This window comes from Dioscorea cayenensis, chromosome 18, assembly GCF_009730915.1.
Source record: "Dioscorea cayenensis subsp. rotundata cultivar TDr96_F1 chromosome 18, TDr96_F1_v2_PseudoChromosome.rev07_lg8_w22 25.fasta, whole genome shotgun sequence".
Lineage (NCBI taxonomy): Eukaryota > Viridiplantae > Streptophyta > Magnoliopsida > Dioscoreales > Dioscoreaceae > Dioscorea > Dioscorea cayenensis.
The window spans coordinates 23,790,270-23,806,235 of record NC_052488.1 but is presented as its reverse complement, the minus strand read 5'-3'; the positions used below and the strand labels follow the sequence as shown (position 1 = coordinate 23,806,235).

At 40.2% G+C, this 15,966-nt stretch overlaps 1 protein-coding gene and 1 pseudogene across 1 annotated transcript; both read left to right on the top strand.

Moving 5' to 3' along the window:
* Positions 1–111: 111 nt before the first annotated feature.
* LOC120282983 (probable LRR receptor-like serine/threonine-protein kinase At3g47570) lies at positions 112–2,293 on the top strand. Its single transcript, XM_039289810.1, has 2 exons — positions 112–1,795; positions 1,875–2,293. Exons 1-2 carry the CDS (start codon positions 112–114, stop codon positions 2,291–2,293), a joined length of 2,103 nt encoding a protein of 700 aa, XP_039145744.1.
* A 2,245-nt stretch (positions 2,294–4,538) lies between these two features.
* On the top strand, positions 4,539–7,934 carry LOC120281780 (annotated as a pseudogene).
* The last annotated feature ends 8,032 nt before the right edge of the window (positions 7,935–15,966 follow it).

The following is a 15,966-nucleotide window of genomic DNA, read 5'->3' as shown; positions in this document are numbered from 1 at the left end:
GTAACTTATACGCTTTGTATTTCTTTCTTTATATAATAAATAGCTCCATGAGCTACTTTCCCTCAAAAAAACTTTGGCAATAACTCCCTGCAGGTTGACCAGGAAGTTGGCATGGGTTTCGTCACTTCATTGACAAACTGCACTTCCCTACAAGTTTTGGGTCTGGATAGTAACCAATTCAGAGGTATGCTTCCTAACTCTGTAGCCAATCTTTCCTCTCGTCTCATCATGCTCAATCTTGGCTCGAACCAACTGTATGGGACTTTTCCAAATGGGATAGAAAACTATGCCAACTTAACATTACTGAGCTTAGAGAGAAACATGTTCAGTGGCAGCATCCCTGTTGGCATTGGCAAGTTGAGTAATTTGCAGAAGTTGTTCTTATATGGGAACAGATTTTCTGGGCAAATACCATCATTTATTGGGAATTTAACTCAATTGTATGAGTTACTTCTGCAAGAAAACAGTTTGAGTGGAAGGATACCGTACAATCTAGGCAGCTGCAAGCATTTGCAGTTGCTGAATCTTTCCAGTAATCAACTCAGTGGAACAATACCCAGTAATCTAATGAGCCTGTCATCAATGTCCATTGCCCTTGACTTATCTAGAAACAAGCTTGATGGCTCCATTCCTTATCAAGTTGGCAGCTTGACAAGTCTCGGAATGCTAGACCTCTCTGAAAACAAGTTATCAGGAAACATTCCATCATCCCTAAGCAATTGTAGGAGTCTGGAGCACTTGAGACTGCAGGGAAATTACTTTCAAGGTACTATTCCCCTGGTTTTGAGTTCATTGTCAGGAATGCAAGAACTAGATCTTTCAAGCAATAATTTCTCTGGTTTTATACCAACATTTCTGGAAAAGTTCTCTTATCTGCAGTATCTAAACTTGTCTTTCAATGACTTTGAGGGTGCAGTGCCAACTGAAGGAGTTTTCAGAAATGCAAGTGCATTCTCAGTTATGGGTAATAGAAGACTCTGTGGAGGCATATCAAACCTTCACCTACCTTCATGCTTTGCCCATGAATTTGGAAAGAAAGAAAAGCATATAATCATCATATTAGCAAGTATAATATCTGCTCTTGTCCTCATCGTGTTGATTTTACTAGCAGTTTTCCGCAGAAAGCTTTGCATCACAAGAAGATCAAAGTCATTAGACAGACAACTGATTGACGTAGGACACATCAAGGTTACATATGGAGAGCTCCTTCGAGCAACCAGTGGGTTCTCTTCACAAAACCTGATTGGCATTGGTGGATTTGGCTCTGTCTACAAGGGTTTCAATGTATGTGGTGAACCAGTTGTTGCAGTGAAAGTGTTCAACCTCACTGATCAAGGAGCTTCCAAGAGCTGCATGAATGAGTGCCATGCATTGAGACACATAAGACATAGAAACCTTGTCAATGTTATCACAGCATGCTCTAGTGTGAATTTTCAAGGAAATGAATTCATGGCCCTGGTTTATGAGTACATGCCAAATGGAAATTTAGACCAGTGGTTGCATCCAGTGATGAGATATGGTGAGTTGCAGCACTTTGGATACCTGAACCTTATCAGAAGGTTGAACATAGCCAGAGATGTTGCATCAGCGCTTGAGTACCTTCACTTCAATTGTCATACAACTATTGTTCATTGTGACCTTAAGCCCACAAATGTTCTTCTGGATGATGACATGATTGGCCATGTTGGAGATTTTGGGCTTGCCAGGTTTCTAGCAGAAATCCCAGGTGAAGTTTCTCAATATGATCAAAACTCATCTCATCAAGTCAAAGGATCACTAGGATATCTCCCTCCAGGTACATGCTATTCCTTTTATTCAATGCTTGCATTCCATTAATGTTATATTTTGATAGTCATATTGGCTTGGCATTGCAGAATACGGAATGGGGGGAACTGCTTCCACAGCTGGTGATGTTTACAGTTATGGAATTCTTTTACTAGAGATGTTCACTGGAAAGAGGCCAACTGATGAAATTTTCAAAGATAATCTGACACTGCATCAACTTGCTGAGATTGTCTTCCCAGACAGAGTAATGGATATCATTGATCCCGTCTTGCTGTCACATGAAGCTAATAAAAACATACCTCAAAGCTCAAATGCAGGCACAAAGCTGCATCAATGCTTGGGAGCTATTGTTAAAATTGCAATCTCATGCTCGGAAGAATCAACAAAAGAGAGAATGGATATCAGAGACGTTGTTACACAATTGCTAGTGATCAAGGACACTGTTCTCAGGACCAGGATCAACGTGAACAACATCAAGACTTTATCATCACTGACAAACAGTGCATGATGATGATTTTGAATAAAATGTATTAAATTCTGTTAGAATTATCGTCCTATAATATATTGGAGAAAACTCAACATGAGATCTCGAAGGAGAGACTTAGATAAGGATGCCTAGATATTTCTGAGAAAAATATATAGGAAAATCAATAGATCACTTTGTAAAATATTAGAAGATTAAAAAATTATGTATTAAGTTGTAATATTAGATGATAAAGTCTTGAATGAAAAAAAAACCTTTCTCAAGCTAGTCCTCCAACTCTTATTCAAAAAAAAAAACTAGTCCTCCAAGTCCACATTCTTTTTTTTTTCATAACATTAGGTTGTTATCTCTTTGAATTCTTACTCTCACAAACCTCTTCAAAAAAGGTTGTAACCTAAACACCACAGACACTTGCGTTCTCTGTTACAATAGGTCTAAAACGGTAAATCATCTCATTCTTGATTGTGAATTCTTAGATCTAATTTGGTCCTTTTTTAGACAAATCTTCGATTCAACCTCTACTCTGTCTTCAATTTCTAGAATTTGGACATCTTGGATCCCATCGTTATATTCTAGCCAACGAAACCTGTGGGATCTCAGTTCCAGAGCAATTATCTGGAATATTTGGCTAGAACGGAATAATCGCATTTTTCAATTAAACTGCTCACCTATTCACTCTGTGTTTTTTAAAATTATTAATATGCTTCTCTTTTAGTTTCCCACAGCTTCAGAGTCTCATCAACAAGGTAAACTTGAAGCCTCCCAAAGAATCAAGTGCTCCCTCAGCTTCATGAGCACAAGAATTGCATATCATACCGGCGATACAGAGTGCCACCTAAATCGAGTAGTTTTCTCCTTCTCGCAGCTCTGGCAGGCCTGTGTAACCAGACTGTAGTCTTCGTCGGCCCAACTTTCTCCTTTTTGTGTTTTATTTATGTTGTTCTGTTCTAGTGAAGATTTTAGTCTGTTTGCTTCTTTTCTTAGTATTTTTGTCCTATTTTTCTTCTGCTTTTTTCAATAAAGTTTTCCATTTTATTAAATTTTTTTTTTTAATTCAATACCCATACTTAAATCCTCAAACTAACAAATTCTTTCTAGTTTCCACTTATTTGCCTTAATTTGTATTACTTGTTTGATGTATCAATCAATGACAAATAATAGAGACAACTCCTCATCCCTGGTGATGATAGCAGTTTTTTAATTTATTTCTTTGTTTGTTGTCTTATTTTTTGTACTTTGCTTTTCCCTGTTTACACTTTTTTAATAAATTTGTGGTTTATCCACTATTTTAAAAAAAAAATAAAAAAAAAATAATAGAGACAAATTATCACAATATCTTTTAATTTTACCAAGTCTCTTGCCATAAGATTTTTTATTTTGTTTATTGGCAAAGATTAGAAGACTAACACTATTAGTATTTGAAGAACAAGGACAATTAAGGGACATCATACGAGGATGATAAGTCAGATCCCATCTTTCCAAGAGCAAGGTACAGTAGTTGGTTCCGATGAGGGATCTCTTATTTGTAAGAAGATTAATTGAATTAGATTTGCACGAGATAGTTCTTTTTGTTTTCTTTCTCTCCTTTTTGTTTTAATGCTTTTTCTGACTTTTGTCTCCTTCATTGTTCCGTGTGTAACAGACTTTGTGGTCTCAATGTAAGCTTCATGGTAGGTAACCCAACCAAAACCTCTGATTGCAATTTTCATGTCAAACTATTTTCTACTAGTTGTTGGAAGTAAAGAACCGTATATTGAAATTAACATCATCATCATCATGCACTAGTCCCAACTGTCTACTTTGGTGAACAATTTGTATACTAATACAATGTCCATTTTTTTCCCATGTCAGGAAGGCATTATTTTTGAATAAAGTGGATAAATCACTAATTTATTAAAAAGAAGAAAAAGCATAGTAGAGATCTGAGTGAAAAGGTCATGAACGAAAAGTTTCAAAAATAAAATAACAAACTGAAATTCTCACCAGGGATGAGGAAAACAGTGAGCAAAATCAAGACAAAAAGAAAGATAAAATGAGACGTCAGGAAGGCATTATAAATGGAACCAATTGCACATATATCGATTTCCATCAATTTACCTCTTTATTTCCATCAGTTTTGTTAAATTTTTATCTAATATAGAACAGTTTAATTTCCTCATTAATTAAAAAAACGCATAAACTGGGTGAATTTTTTCACTATCAAAGATGAAAAATTGGGATATAATTAAGATATATCTACATTACATGAAAACTAACACATTGTCATCTGTGAAAAGACAAACATTCTCTTATCACAATGCTTAATATAACGTGGAAGGCCAATGGTGTGCCAACAACCCAATTTAAAATTTGAAGTCAAACAAAATAAATTCGCTTAAGTTTCTCCACCATTTCACTATCACCTCCATAACATTGTAATTAACGCCGCGAGACTTTTAGCTTGACACGTTCTCCGTTTCTAGCATCATCTACGGTGTCTTTCCTCCGAGATCAGGACGCGTGATATAAGCCCAATATTTGGTTAATTGGTCAAGTCCCTATGACCAATTCCGGTCCAGTTAGACCGACAAATACTAAATCACATCTTAATTTCTAGGAATTTTATTATTTATAGCTAAGAATTACAAGGAAAAACTGAAAAAAAAAAATAAATAAATAAAAGCTGAAATTCCCACATATTCTTTGGGTGGTTTCTTTCCAATCCAGTCTGAAAGACGAAGTAGAAATGTTACTTTCCTTGAAAAGCTGGGTTTTCTCGGCGAATTACCACCGGGACACTCTCTGGCGTTCAATCAAAGCAACCATCTCCATCGTTTTGGTTTTCTCGGTCGTATTCATCTCCTACTCGGCCGTCAGCTCCAGCCATTACCAATGGTCATGTCCCCATTGCGACCAGTACCCGGACCCGTTCCCTGTTGCTATTCCAGGACCAACCGCTTCTCCCGAACCGACCAACATCTCCCACATCGTGTTCGGAATCGGTGCCTCATCACACACTTGGCACCAACGGCGCGGTTACAGCGAGCTTTGGTGGCGGCCGGGTGAGATGAAGGGGCATGTCTGGCTCGACGAGGAGCCCAAGCGTGGGTCGTGGTCAGACACATGCCCGCCTTACCGTGTTTCGGCAAACACGTCGAGATATGGCGCGCGGGCTTCGGCGTCCCGGATCCGCGCGGATCGTGGCTGAATCCTTCGCGCTTGGGATGGAGAACGTGCGGTGGTTCGTGATGGGTGATGATGACACGGTGTTTTTTCATCGAGAATTTGGTGGCCGTTCTGGGTAAGTATGACCATGACCAAATGTGGTACATCGGAGCACCGTCGGAGAGTGTGGAACAAAACCTGCAGCACTCGTATGGGACGGCGTTCGGCGGTGGTGGCTTCGCCATTAGTTATCCGGCGGCGGCGGAGCTTGCTAAAGTCATAGATGGGTGCTTGGATCGGTATATATACTTTTATGGCAGTGATGAAAGGATTCGGGCTTGCCTCAGTGAGCTCGGTGTTCCACTCACCAGAGAACCCGGATTTCATCAGGTAACCAACCGTTGATTTATTACTGTTATACCTTTTGTGAAGTTTGGTTGAGTGGGCTATATGGCTAGGATTCTATAGATTTGAGACAAGATGTTTCTAATCTTGGGAACAGATGCATTCATTCATGGGACCCCTTCCTTTCCCTCCTCTCTGACCCTTCCTTGGCTTTTCTTTCTTTCTTTCTTTCTTTCTTTCACCACTGGGACTAATAACTTGTTTATATTATCCCCCTTCGCGTGAATCGTGATGATGATTTAAAAGTGATGAATTTTTTAACCAATGATAGTAATTACTTAGCAGAGTTCTTTATATTAGTTTATATATATATATATATATATGTAAATGATATTTAGATATCAATAAGCTTTGCTTACACAGTTGAAATTAACCTGGACAGAGAGAAAGATCAATACCAAAAGCAAGAGGGTTTAATAAGTCAAAAGTAATATTTAAGTTCATTGAACACTACTCAAATTTCAACCTCTCAATTACTCCTGTACTACTACTTTAGCTTATTCATGAGGCCAGGCCAGCTAGCCAAATGCCCCACCAGTGATTTAACCGCTTAATGCAGCGAAATGGACATATATATACTATGTCCAATGGTGTTCCCATACTAAGTTGCCCATCTCAATCAAGCAACCAGATTCCAAAATTTCTAATTGTAATGATGTTTAATTTAGGTGGACCTGCGCGGAGACGCTTATGGCATGCTGGCCGCACACCCAATAGCCCCATTAGTATCACTTCACCATCTAGACGACGTGCATACAGTGATACCAAGCCAATCAACTCAAATGAATGCGATCCGGACTCTAATGGACGCATCTCGTCATGACCCTGCCCGAACGCTGCAGCAAACCTTTTGCTACAACCGAGAACAAGGCCATAACTGGTCCGTCTCAGTGTCATGGGGTTACACGGTTCAATTGTATCACTGGGTCGTCCCGCCTCATGACCTGGAAGTTCCTCTCCAGACGTTCCTCACATGGAGATCATCCCAGAACGGGCCATTTGTTTTTCAATACAAGACCTTTCACGGTGAGCAATAACTGTGAACCGATGTTGTTTTTTTTGGACCGTGTCAGCGAGAGGAGGAAAGCTCAACAAATCAGTGTGACCGAGTACACGAGACACGAGAGTAGCATAGACAAAGGCTGTGACAGGGCTGGCTTTGCATCCGCATCGCAGGTGCGGTCCATTCGGGTGGTGGCGCCCAAGATGGACCCTTACGAGTGGCAAAAGGTATTGTATTCTACTGTACTTTCTCTCTCTCTCTCTCTCTCTCTCTCTCTCTCTCTCTCTCTCTCTCATATATAATTGACATATTATATGGTCCATCATTGAAACCTAGGAATGAATTTCAGAACAATAAACTTATTTAATTGGTTCAATTTAGGATAGTTTCCTTTCGAAATTTTAATTTCTTAAAATTCAGTTTTTCGGTTTGGTATGGGTTTAACCCAACCAAGGATTTGGTGAAATTGAACTGTTGATTCAGCTGTTGCATGCACAACTAGTGTTGCGTTTTTTGGGTATTTTATTTCATAGTTATTATGTGTACCATTTAATTTCTGTGCGAAAGTTGAACTCATATATCATAATATATGATAAAGGCTTGAGTAGGATGTATGTTTACAGTTGCTTGTCCACATTATTTAAAAACAAAAGAAAAGAAATTTCATACCTCTGCTTTCTTTCTGTCACAACTAGATTAGGTAGGCGATCACTTCTCTGCCTTTTAATCTTCCTTGTTCTATCCTCATCATCGATCAACTCAACTAATTTTGATATTTTTAACTTTTACATAAGGGGTTGGTGTTTGATTGCCCATCAAGATAAAGAGTTTATTTATCCACTTGTGTGATAGTAGTTAAGCTGATTTTTTACCTTAATGGATTGGATGAATATTTGGAAATTTACATCAGCACATCAGTTTAAGATTAGAGAATTTAAAACTAAAATTTTAAAGCTTTTTTTGCTTTTTTGTCATTATGAAACACAGGCACCAAGAAGGCATTGTTGTGAAGCTCGCTCAAAAGTGTCCAATGAGAAGATAATTGATGTTTGGATCAGGCATTGTTACCCTGGTGAGATAACATCTCCACCATAAATTATAACCTGCCCTGCTCTGTTTGGATGAAAACCTGCCATGCTCTTTAGATATGTCTGTGAATATTCACAAAGGAAAAGGAATAATAAAGAAAATAAAGAGAATAAAGAAAAGGATTGGTGTGTTTTTTTGTTGTACTCACCCCGCGTTAAAGAAAATAGATGGTATAAGAATGTACAGTTCATTACGAGGCATTATGTTCTGTTTTTCTTTTTGTGATATTGTATTATCTTGACTTGCACTCCGTTATTTCCATACACAAAACGTTGAGACGATGATCTCTTCTGCTAAAATAGTGGCAGTTGGAAAGCACTAGAACTCATGTTTTGATTGAATGAATTTGTTCAGTGGTTTGTTGTTCAATTTTATTTTATTTTTTGAAATAAATGTGGATAAACCATAGCTTTATTGAATAAAAAAGACAGTGAACACAAGAAAAATCTCTCACCAAAAGTGAGAAGAGGAACTAAAAATAACAGAAAAATAAAAAACAGGGAGAGAAGTAGCTAGGAAGGCGGAAAACACCGTCTGGTCCCTCAGGCCTGTTCAAGCCATCAAAAGGAGCAACTACTCCTGCGTATGATCAGGGCCCGACTCCCCAACAAGATTTGAGTCTCTAGCGCTGTAGAAGTTAAGAGAGCGCTTAATTTTCAGTGAAACTTTAGTAAGGACTGGCTGCTGACTATCTGCTACAGTTGAGAACCAAGAGAGAAGCATATTAGCAGTTTTAATAAAAATATTATAAAGTGGTAAAGCAGTCAAATGGAACATACGAGTGTTTTGTTCGATCTAGATATTCCACAAGATTGCATGGGAGATACGAGTGTTGTTCAATTATCAAATGGTTCATTGATCCTAATTAATATTTTGTCTGATGTCACTCATGGTGATTTAATTATTGAGAAAGTTTTGTTGCTTTGGGTGGGAACATATTTAATTGTATCAATGTAAGATGATTGGTTTCTTATTTGAAATTATAAGAATTTCTTACTGCTTTAGTTCCCTTGTCATTGTAAGGACCACCAAAGAACAAGACAAAACACCAACGACCTTTGGGTCTATTGGTACACGGGTCACCAATAGAGCTCTCACCGAGTGGTGAGAGTTCGATTCTCGGTGAGCGACGTTTCTGGGAGTTGTGAATAGTGATTGTGTATGGGTGGTTCTAGCGCCCATGTGAGTGCGGCCCCATTCCCATTTATTCCACCGAGACTGTGCAGCGTCCCCTGGGTGCTGAGTGGGTTTGCCCGCTCCTCTTTCTCAAAAAGAACAAGACAAAACTCAGAACATAACAAAACCATTGGTTAAAACTAAAAGAAGTACACAAAATTCAAATGTTTTATCTTTCCATGCCACAAAGTACTGAAGAATCAAAAGCACAGTTACGAGCTTTTGTGGGTATACAAGCCTTGAAAGCTATATTGAAACATTAGATTTAATAAGTTTCCTCAATAGTTCTCTAAATGACATGTAATCCGCCACCTTTTTTTTTCTTTTGTTCTGGATGCCACGTCATCCACTCTAGCGTACTGCTGTACAAAATAAATTGTGAGTTTGTTCTACTTTTTAAGCCACTATTTATTTGTGTTCTCAATATTGATTTCTATACTTATCTAATTCTCATTGAACTCAATTTTTTTTTTATGAGATAATATAAGTATTACATTCATCGATTGGATGACAGAAATTATAATATGACCTTTCAAATAAACAAACTAGACTAAGGTCCTAGATTGAGATACAGAGTTTTGAGATAGTGATCATGGACTCAAAGCATGATTTTTTTTACTGTATATAATTCCTTTTTGTTGAACTTTTGATGCAGTAGATGATACAGAGATATCACACTAACTTGAGGGTAGTAAAAGGGTCATGTTTTCAGACAGTAATAGAGAGATCAATCATAGTGGGGGGAATTAGTGGAGATGCTACGATAGCTTGGAGGGATGTTGAAGTTTTTTAGAGAAGAGCTCGGAGAGCTTATTTTATTAATAGGGGGAAAAAATTACAAAGAGTTCATTAGTACAACCACAACCAAAATCAAAACAAAATAAAACAATACTCAAAAGAAATACAAGGACTCAACCAAAACAACAAAAGCTTAAAAAATAAAACCGTCGCTGCAAAAAGCCTTCATAACCCAACGTGGCAACTCACGACCTTGGAAAAATAAAGTGAGCAAATGCAAATTGGAGGCCAAGGATGCAAGCTTGTAAGCAGGTGAAGCCCAAGACTTGGGAATGAAATGTATGGAAGGACAATTAACCCCTTGAAGTATGGAGTTGATGCTATTAATCCAAGTCCGAAGCATGTAGTCAGGTGTAGAGTTCTGCGAAATAATCATGCTGGAACCTGGGCTCATGATGAAGCAGTGCGTGAGAGATAAACCAGCATCCACAAAAACCTGAAGAGCAATGATGATCGCCTGTAGATCAGCTTCCTCAGCACTCCTTGCATGCACTGGACCAGCACCTGCCAACACCACAGAGAGATTAGAAGAGACACAGTAAAAACCCACATTCCCTACCTCTGATGCCTCAATCCATTGGCTGACCATGAAAAGGAAAAGTCCATCCCTGAAAGAAAAATTGTTAAGAATCAACCGGGATCCAAATTTATCATCATGGGCAAAGGAGAAGTCCCTTGCATGGGAGAAGGCCCGGGAGACAATGACCAAGCTAGAGACAGAAAAGCTCCTGAAAATTTTGTCACATCTACTCTTCCACAAAAACCAAGCTGCAGAAGCAATGACTGCCTTAGCGAATGGAGAAAGTAAATCACAGATGAGCCATTCGCCAGAACAAAAACCCCCAGAAAAGGGATTTGGAATATTAAGCTTAGTGCAAACATGACCCCAAATAGCTTGAGCCAAATTGCATGAGTATAAGAGATGCTCAATTGATTCATGCATTAAATTACACATGGCACAAAAAGTCCTGGGACTCAGATTAATGGAATAAAGATAATCATAAGTACTAACTCTTCCCTTAAAAGCTAGCCACAAGAAATGTTGGACCCGAGGATCCACATTTAAATCCCAGATCCTCTTCCAACCCGGCCAACCATCAATCCAACAAGATAAGCTATTAAGATACTGATATACAATAGCTGAGGTGCTTTGATTCACTGATTTAGAGGACCAAACCCAATGATTATTGCCATTAGAATCAATGACACCCAGCTTAGGAATAAAGCAGTCCAACCAATAACCAAATAACAGCCCAAGCTTGTCTAAATCCCAGGACCCATTACTACAAAAATCAGAGACTCCAAGAGAGTCCAAATCTAAATTAACATTGAAATAGGTAGGACACAACGAGAGAGGAACCTCAGAGCACCAGGGATGATTGTAAAGAGAGGTCTGATCAGGATTAACAGAGTTAATTCTTAAGCTAGGATTAACTTTGATGGCTGTATAGCAGAGACCCCTAAAGAACCAGGAGCAACCAGAAGGGATGGAGTCCCTCCATAAGTTAAGCATGCCATATTTAAGGAGCAGAATATCAACCCAAAGACAATCGTCACAATTAAGATACTTAAAAACATTTTTAGCCATCAAGGAATGCTTAGCAAGAGTAAGATTTCTGATTGCAAGACCCCCCTCAGTCTTAGAAATAGTAAGATCATTCCAAGCAACAGCATGGATGCCTTTTCCATTGCTACTCTTACTCCAAAAGAACCTCCTAACAATCCTATGGATCTCCAATAGGATAGAGTCATATATCGGATAAACAGACATATAGTAGATAGGAAGGGACAGAAGTGAGGTATTGATGAGCACTGTCTTGGCTGCAGGTGACAATTTAGAGTGAACCCACCGAGAGCAGCGGTTTTTAATGTTATCAATAAGAGCAGCAAAAGTGGATTTAGCCAAGCTCTTGGGAGAGATAAGAATCCCTAGATATCTAAATGGAAAGTAGCAGCCGAGAAGTTAAGGATAGAACAAATACGACTAGCCACCCGCTTATTAGCCCAGGTTGGATAATAGATAGCAGATTTAGAAACATTAGGAACCTGTCCAGAAATTTTGCCATAAAAGCCTAGACAAATCTTGATAGATCTAGCTGCCTTACGTGACATTTGGGTAATAATGACTAAATCATCAGCAAACATAAGATGATTAAAATTACTGCGAAGCCGCATATCAAAACCTGGGACAAAGTCATTAACTAAAAGCAAAAATTCGGGATAGTGGTGAGATTTTTGAGAAACAAGAATGAAAAGATAAGAAGAGATAGGATCACCCACGTCGATACCCCTCGGAAGATCTAATCCAAGGGGTAGGCTACCCATTGATAAGAAAGGAAAATGAGGTGGACGAAATACAAGCTTCTATCCAAGAGATCCAAATAGGAGGGAAATTCATTTTGGAAAGAGTAGCAAGAATTGCACTCCAATGGATTGTATCATAGGCCTTCTCGATATCTATTTTGATTAACATCCTAGGGGGGTTTCTACAATCAGTTTCAATCGTATGGGCAACTTCTTGCAAAGCAATAATATTATCAAAGGGACAACGACCTGAAACAAAGCCCTCTTGTTCTCTACCAATAAGATTAGGGAGAACAAGCTTCAAACGATTGGCCAAGATTTTAGAAATAATCTTAAAACACACATTGCACAGAGATATTGGTCTGTAATCAGTAACAGACATAGGACTGTCTTTCTTGGGAATCAGGGCTATATAGGATTTCCCCCCAGAATTAGGCATAATAGAATTGGTGAAGAAAAAATTAACAGCCTCAAACAAATTATCTTCAATATCAGCCCAGAAAAAAAGATAAAACTCAGCATTAAAGCCATCCGGACCAGGACATTTACCCAAAGGAAGCTCAAAAATAGACAATCTAACTTCCTCACGGGTAACCTCACGAATGAGGAAATCACAATCCATATCTGAGAGCTGTGGGAGATCATTAGGGATAGCACTCATAATATCAACAAAGGAATCAGTAGTTGAACCAGTCCACAATCGAGAATAAAAATTCAAAAAAGCATTCTCAATACCCGACCTCTCAGTAAATAAATTACCACTAACATCCTTTACCTGAGTGATCTGGTTGATGTGCCTGCGAATACGAGTAGCATTATGGAAAAATTTAGAATTGGTGTCCCCGTCGCAAACCCAGGCCAAGTGTGCACGCTGGGCCCATTTGTTGGTATTTTGCTTTTCCAGCATTGCATATTTGGCATACATCTCCTCTAGAAGACCCTGCGTACCATCATCAAAGGCAACAGACATTTCTAGAGAAGAAATAATGGATTCAGTATTCTTAATATCCATATCAAGATTAGTCAAACCCTCTTTACACCAATTAAGAATATTAGCACGCGATCTAAAAAGCAAGTGAGTAAAAGCATGCATAGGGGTACCATTAGGGGAGAAAGCCCAAGCCCTGCGAACAGCACCATGACAACCAACATAATCCAACCAATAATTATTAAAGCGAAAGGGACTACGAATATGACTATTAGAAAGATTAACAGTCACCAAAAGGGGAGCATGATCAGAAAAAACCTTCGGGAGGTGCTGAAGACTGGTTGAGCGACAACGAGAAGACCACTCTAAATTGATCAACCCTCTATCCAACCGAGCCCAGCGTCGAGCAGTACCAGCTTGCTTATTACACCAAGTGAATCTAGGACCAATAAACTGCAAATCTAGAAGGTTAGTACTCTCAATAAAGTTAACGAAATAACGAGCCTTGCGAGCATAATAATAAAAAGAACCACCCCTATGCTCATCACTAGAACAAATAGTGTTAAAATCTCCAATAACAAGCCAAGGGATTCCAATGGAAGAGAACCTAGAAAGCTCATTCCACAAAGAACATTGAGAATGAAAGTGCACTAAGTTATAAATAACCGAAATGATACAGTTACCAAATTGATTTGGAGAAATGATCAGGTGAAATGCTCTCCGAGAAATAGCAATCGGAGAAACCCTACCAATAACCTTCCGCCAAGCAACTAGAATGCCCCCTGAAAAACCATCGGCAAGAATAGTAGACCAGTCCCACGAAACAGGAAGACACCGACAAAACCGATTAACCCGATCATCATTGGGCCTAGTCTCCGTAAGGTAAATCATATCCAACTTGTGCTTACGAATAAACCTAAGAACTTGATTAGAGGTATCCCTCGCAGAGATGCCCCTGCAATTCCAACAAATGATATTAAACAAATTCATCATAACAAACACAATAAATAGAACACAAAACAATAAGTCTGATAACACCATAAACAGTAAGAGAAAACCCATGAAGAAGGGAAAAAGCCAAGACTATCGGTCCTTTCTTGCCAGATCCACTCTACCCTTCTTGAGAGAAGGCAGAGAAACCTGTGACCCTTTCCGGATTAAAAGCATCCCTTACGGCTTCCGCTGACATCGACCGAGAGTCATAAGATCATCCGGTTCAACCTCGTCTCCCATCTCATCATCATCGTTCTCCAATGAACCCTCCTCATCATCAATACTAGCATCAGGAGGGTCCCCCCGAAGAGCCTCCGAGACCCTATCAACCACCATCTCATGAGAAAGATCAGAATCACATAACCCCTGAGAAGAACCAAGTGGAAAGGAAGCACGAATAACAGGAGGCGGCGAGGAGGACCTATTTCGAATATCATTCGTGTGATGCTTCCCAAGTAAGAGATCATGTGGAGCATTAGGCAAAACAACACTCTGCCCATCAGTGATAATGCTATAGGGTGGATGCCGAGGAGGTGAGAGTGGAGCAGGTGAGTCATTGAGCAGGGTAACGTTCTGCCCAACGTTCTGCCCATCAAGTGCGTCAGGGGATGAGTGCTGAGTGGATGAGATAGGTTCTCCCGAAAAGACAACTACAGGGTCCCGAGGCAGAGAAGACGTGTTAGTATCAATTGGAACGTTCTCCTGCAGAGCAGCACCAGCAAGTGGGGTCACATCGTGGTCTGAGAACGTTGCTCGAGGGGTACGCGAGACCACGAAACCGCCTCTCCCACTCGCTCTGAAGCCGCCACGTGTATTCCCATTGCCAGCGTCCCTGACACCCGTCCCATCGGCATGCTGCACAGCTGCCTCGTCCATGCTCACGTGACCAGCACGAGGCCTGTCACTGCGACCACGTCCGCGACCTCGCCGGCGAGCAACCAGCATCCAGGGTCCAAAACCAGAGTCCGACGAGAGAGAAGGAGGCTCCACCACCACCTCAGAAGCCGAAGGATCCTGACCAATGTCGTCCAAGTCCATTGCCCGAGCAGCAGTACCCGAGCTGGATCCTACCTCTGACCTTCATTGAGAATGAAGGGGTGGCTGGACCCCGCCAGTCCCAGCTACCGCTACTCCAGGACACGAACTGGACCCATGGCCAATCATCCCGCAAGAGTAGCAGAAGATGGGAAGCCTTTCATACAAAACCAACACAAAAACACGATGAGCATCATCCCCAACCCAGAAACCACGACACAAAGGTTTAGAAATATCAATCTCAATACAAACACGAGCAAACTTAGACCGGGACAGAGATAACGTAAGATCATCCACTTTCAGAAGAGGACCAAGGTGAGCAGTAAGAGATTCAAGAGAGTCTCCATCCCAAAAGTCGACAGGGAGATTGTGAAGCTGAACCCAAATTGCAGCCGTATTGAGCTTGGCAAAAGCTGGCTCAAAAAACGGCTTCTAGGGGGAGAGCTGAAGTATTATACCATTGATAGACCAAGGCCCATCCTGAAGAAGCTTCTGCATGACCGAGTGAGAGCCACAACGGATCAATAGGAACCCATTAGGAAGATCAGAGATACAAATCTCACCGAGATCGACCCCACTTGGCCATTAGAATCGGGTTTCCACTGCTCAAATGACGGTGGCTTGCCGAAAAATTTACCATACAAGGAGTTTTAGAACTTCATACGAGCTCGACCAAGCGCCTCATCGTCAACCCGAACAAACTGTGATGACGAGGCCTTAATCTTCCCCAAAATCTCAGAGTTGTAAAGAGGGGATCCAGCAATGGTACGAGTGGCTTGAGAGGCGATTTGAGCCCAAGACCGAGGAGGCTGCTGCGAAGAA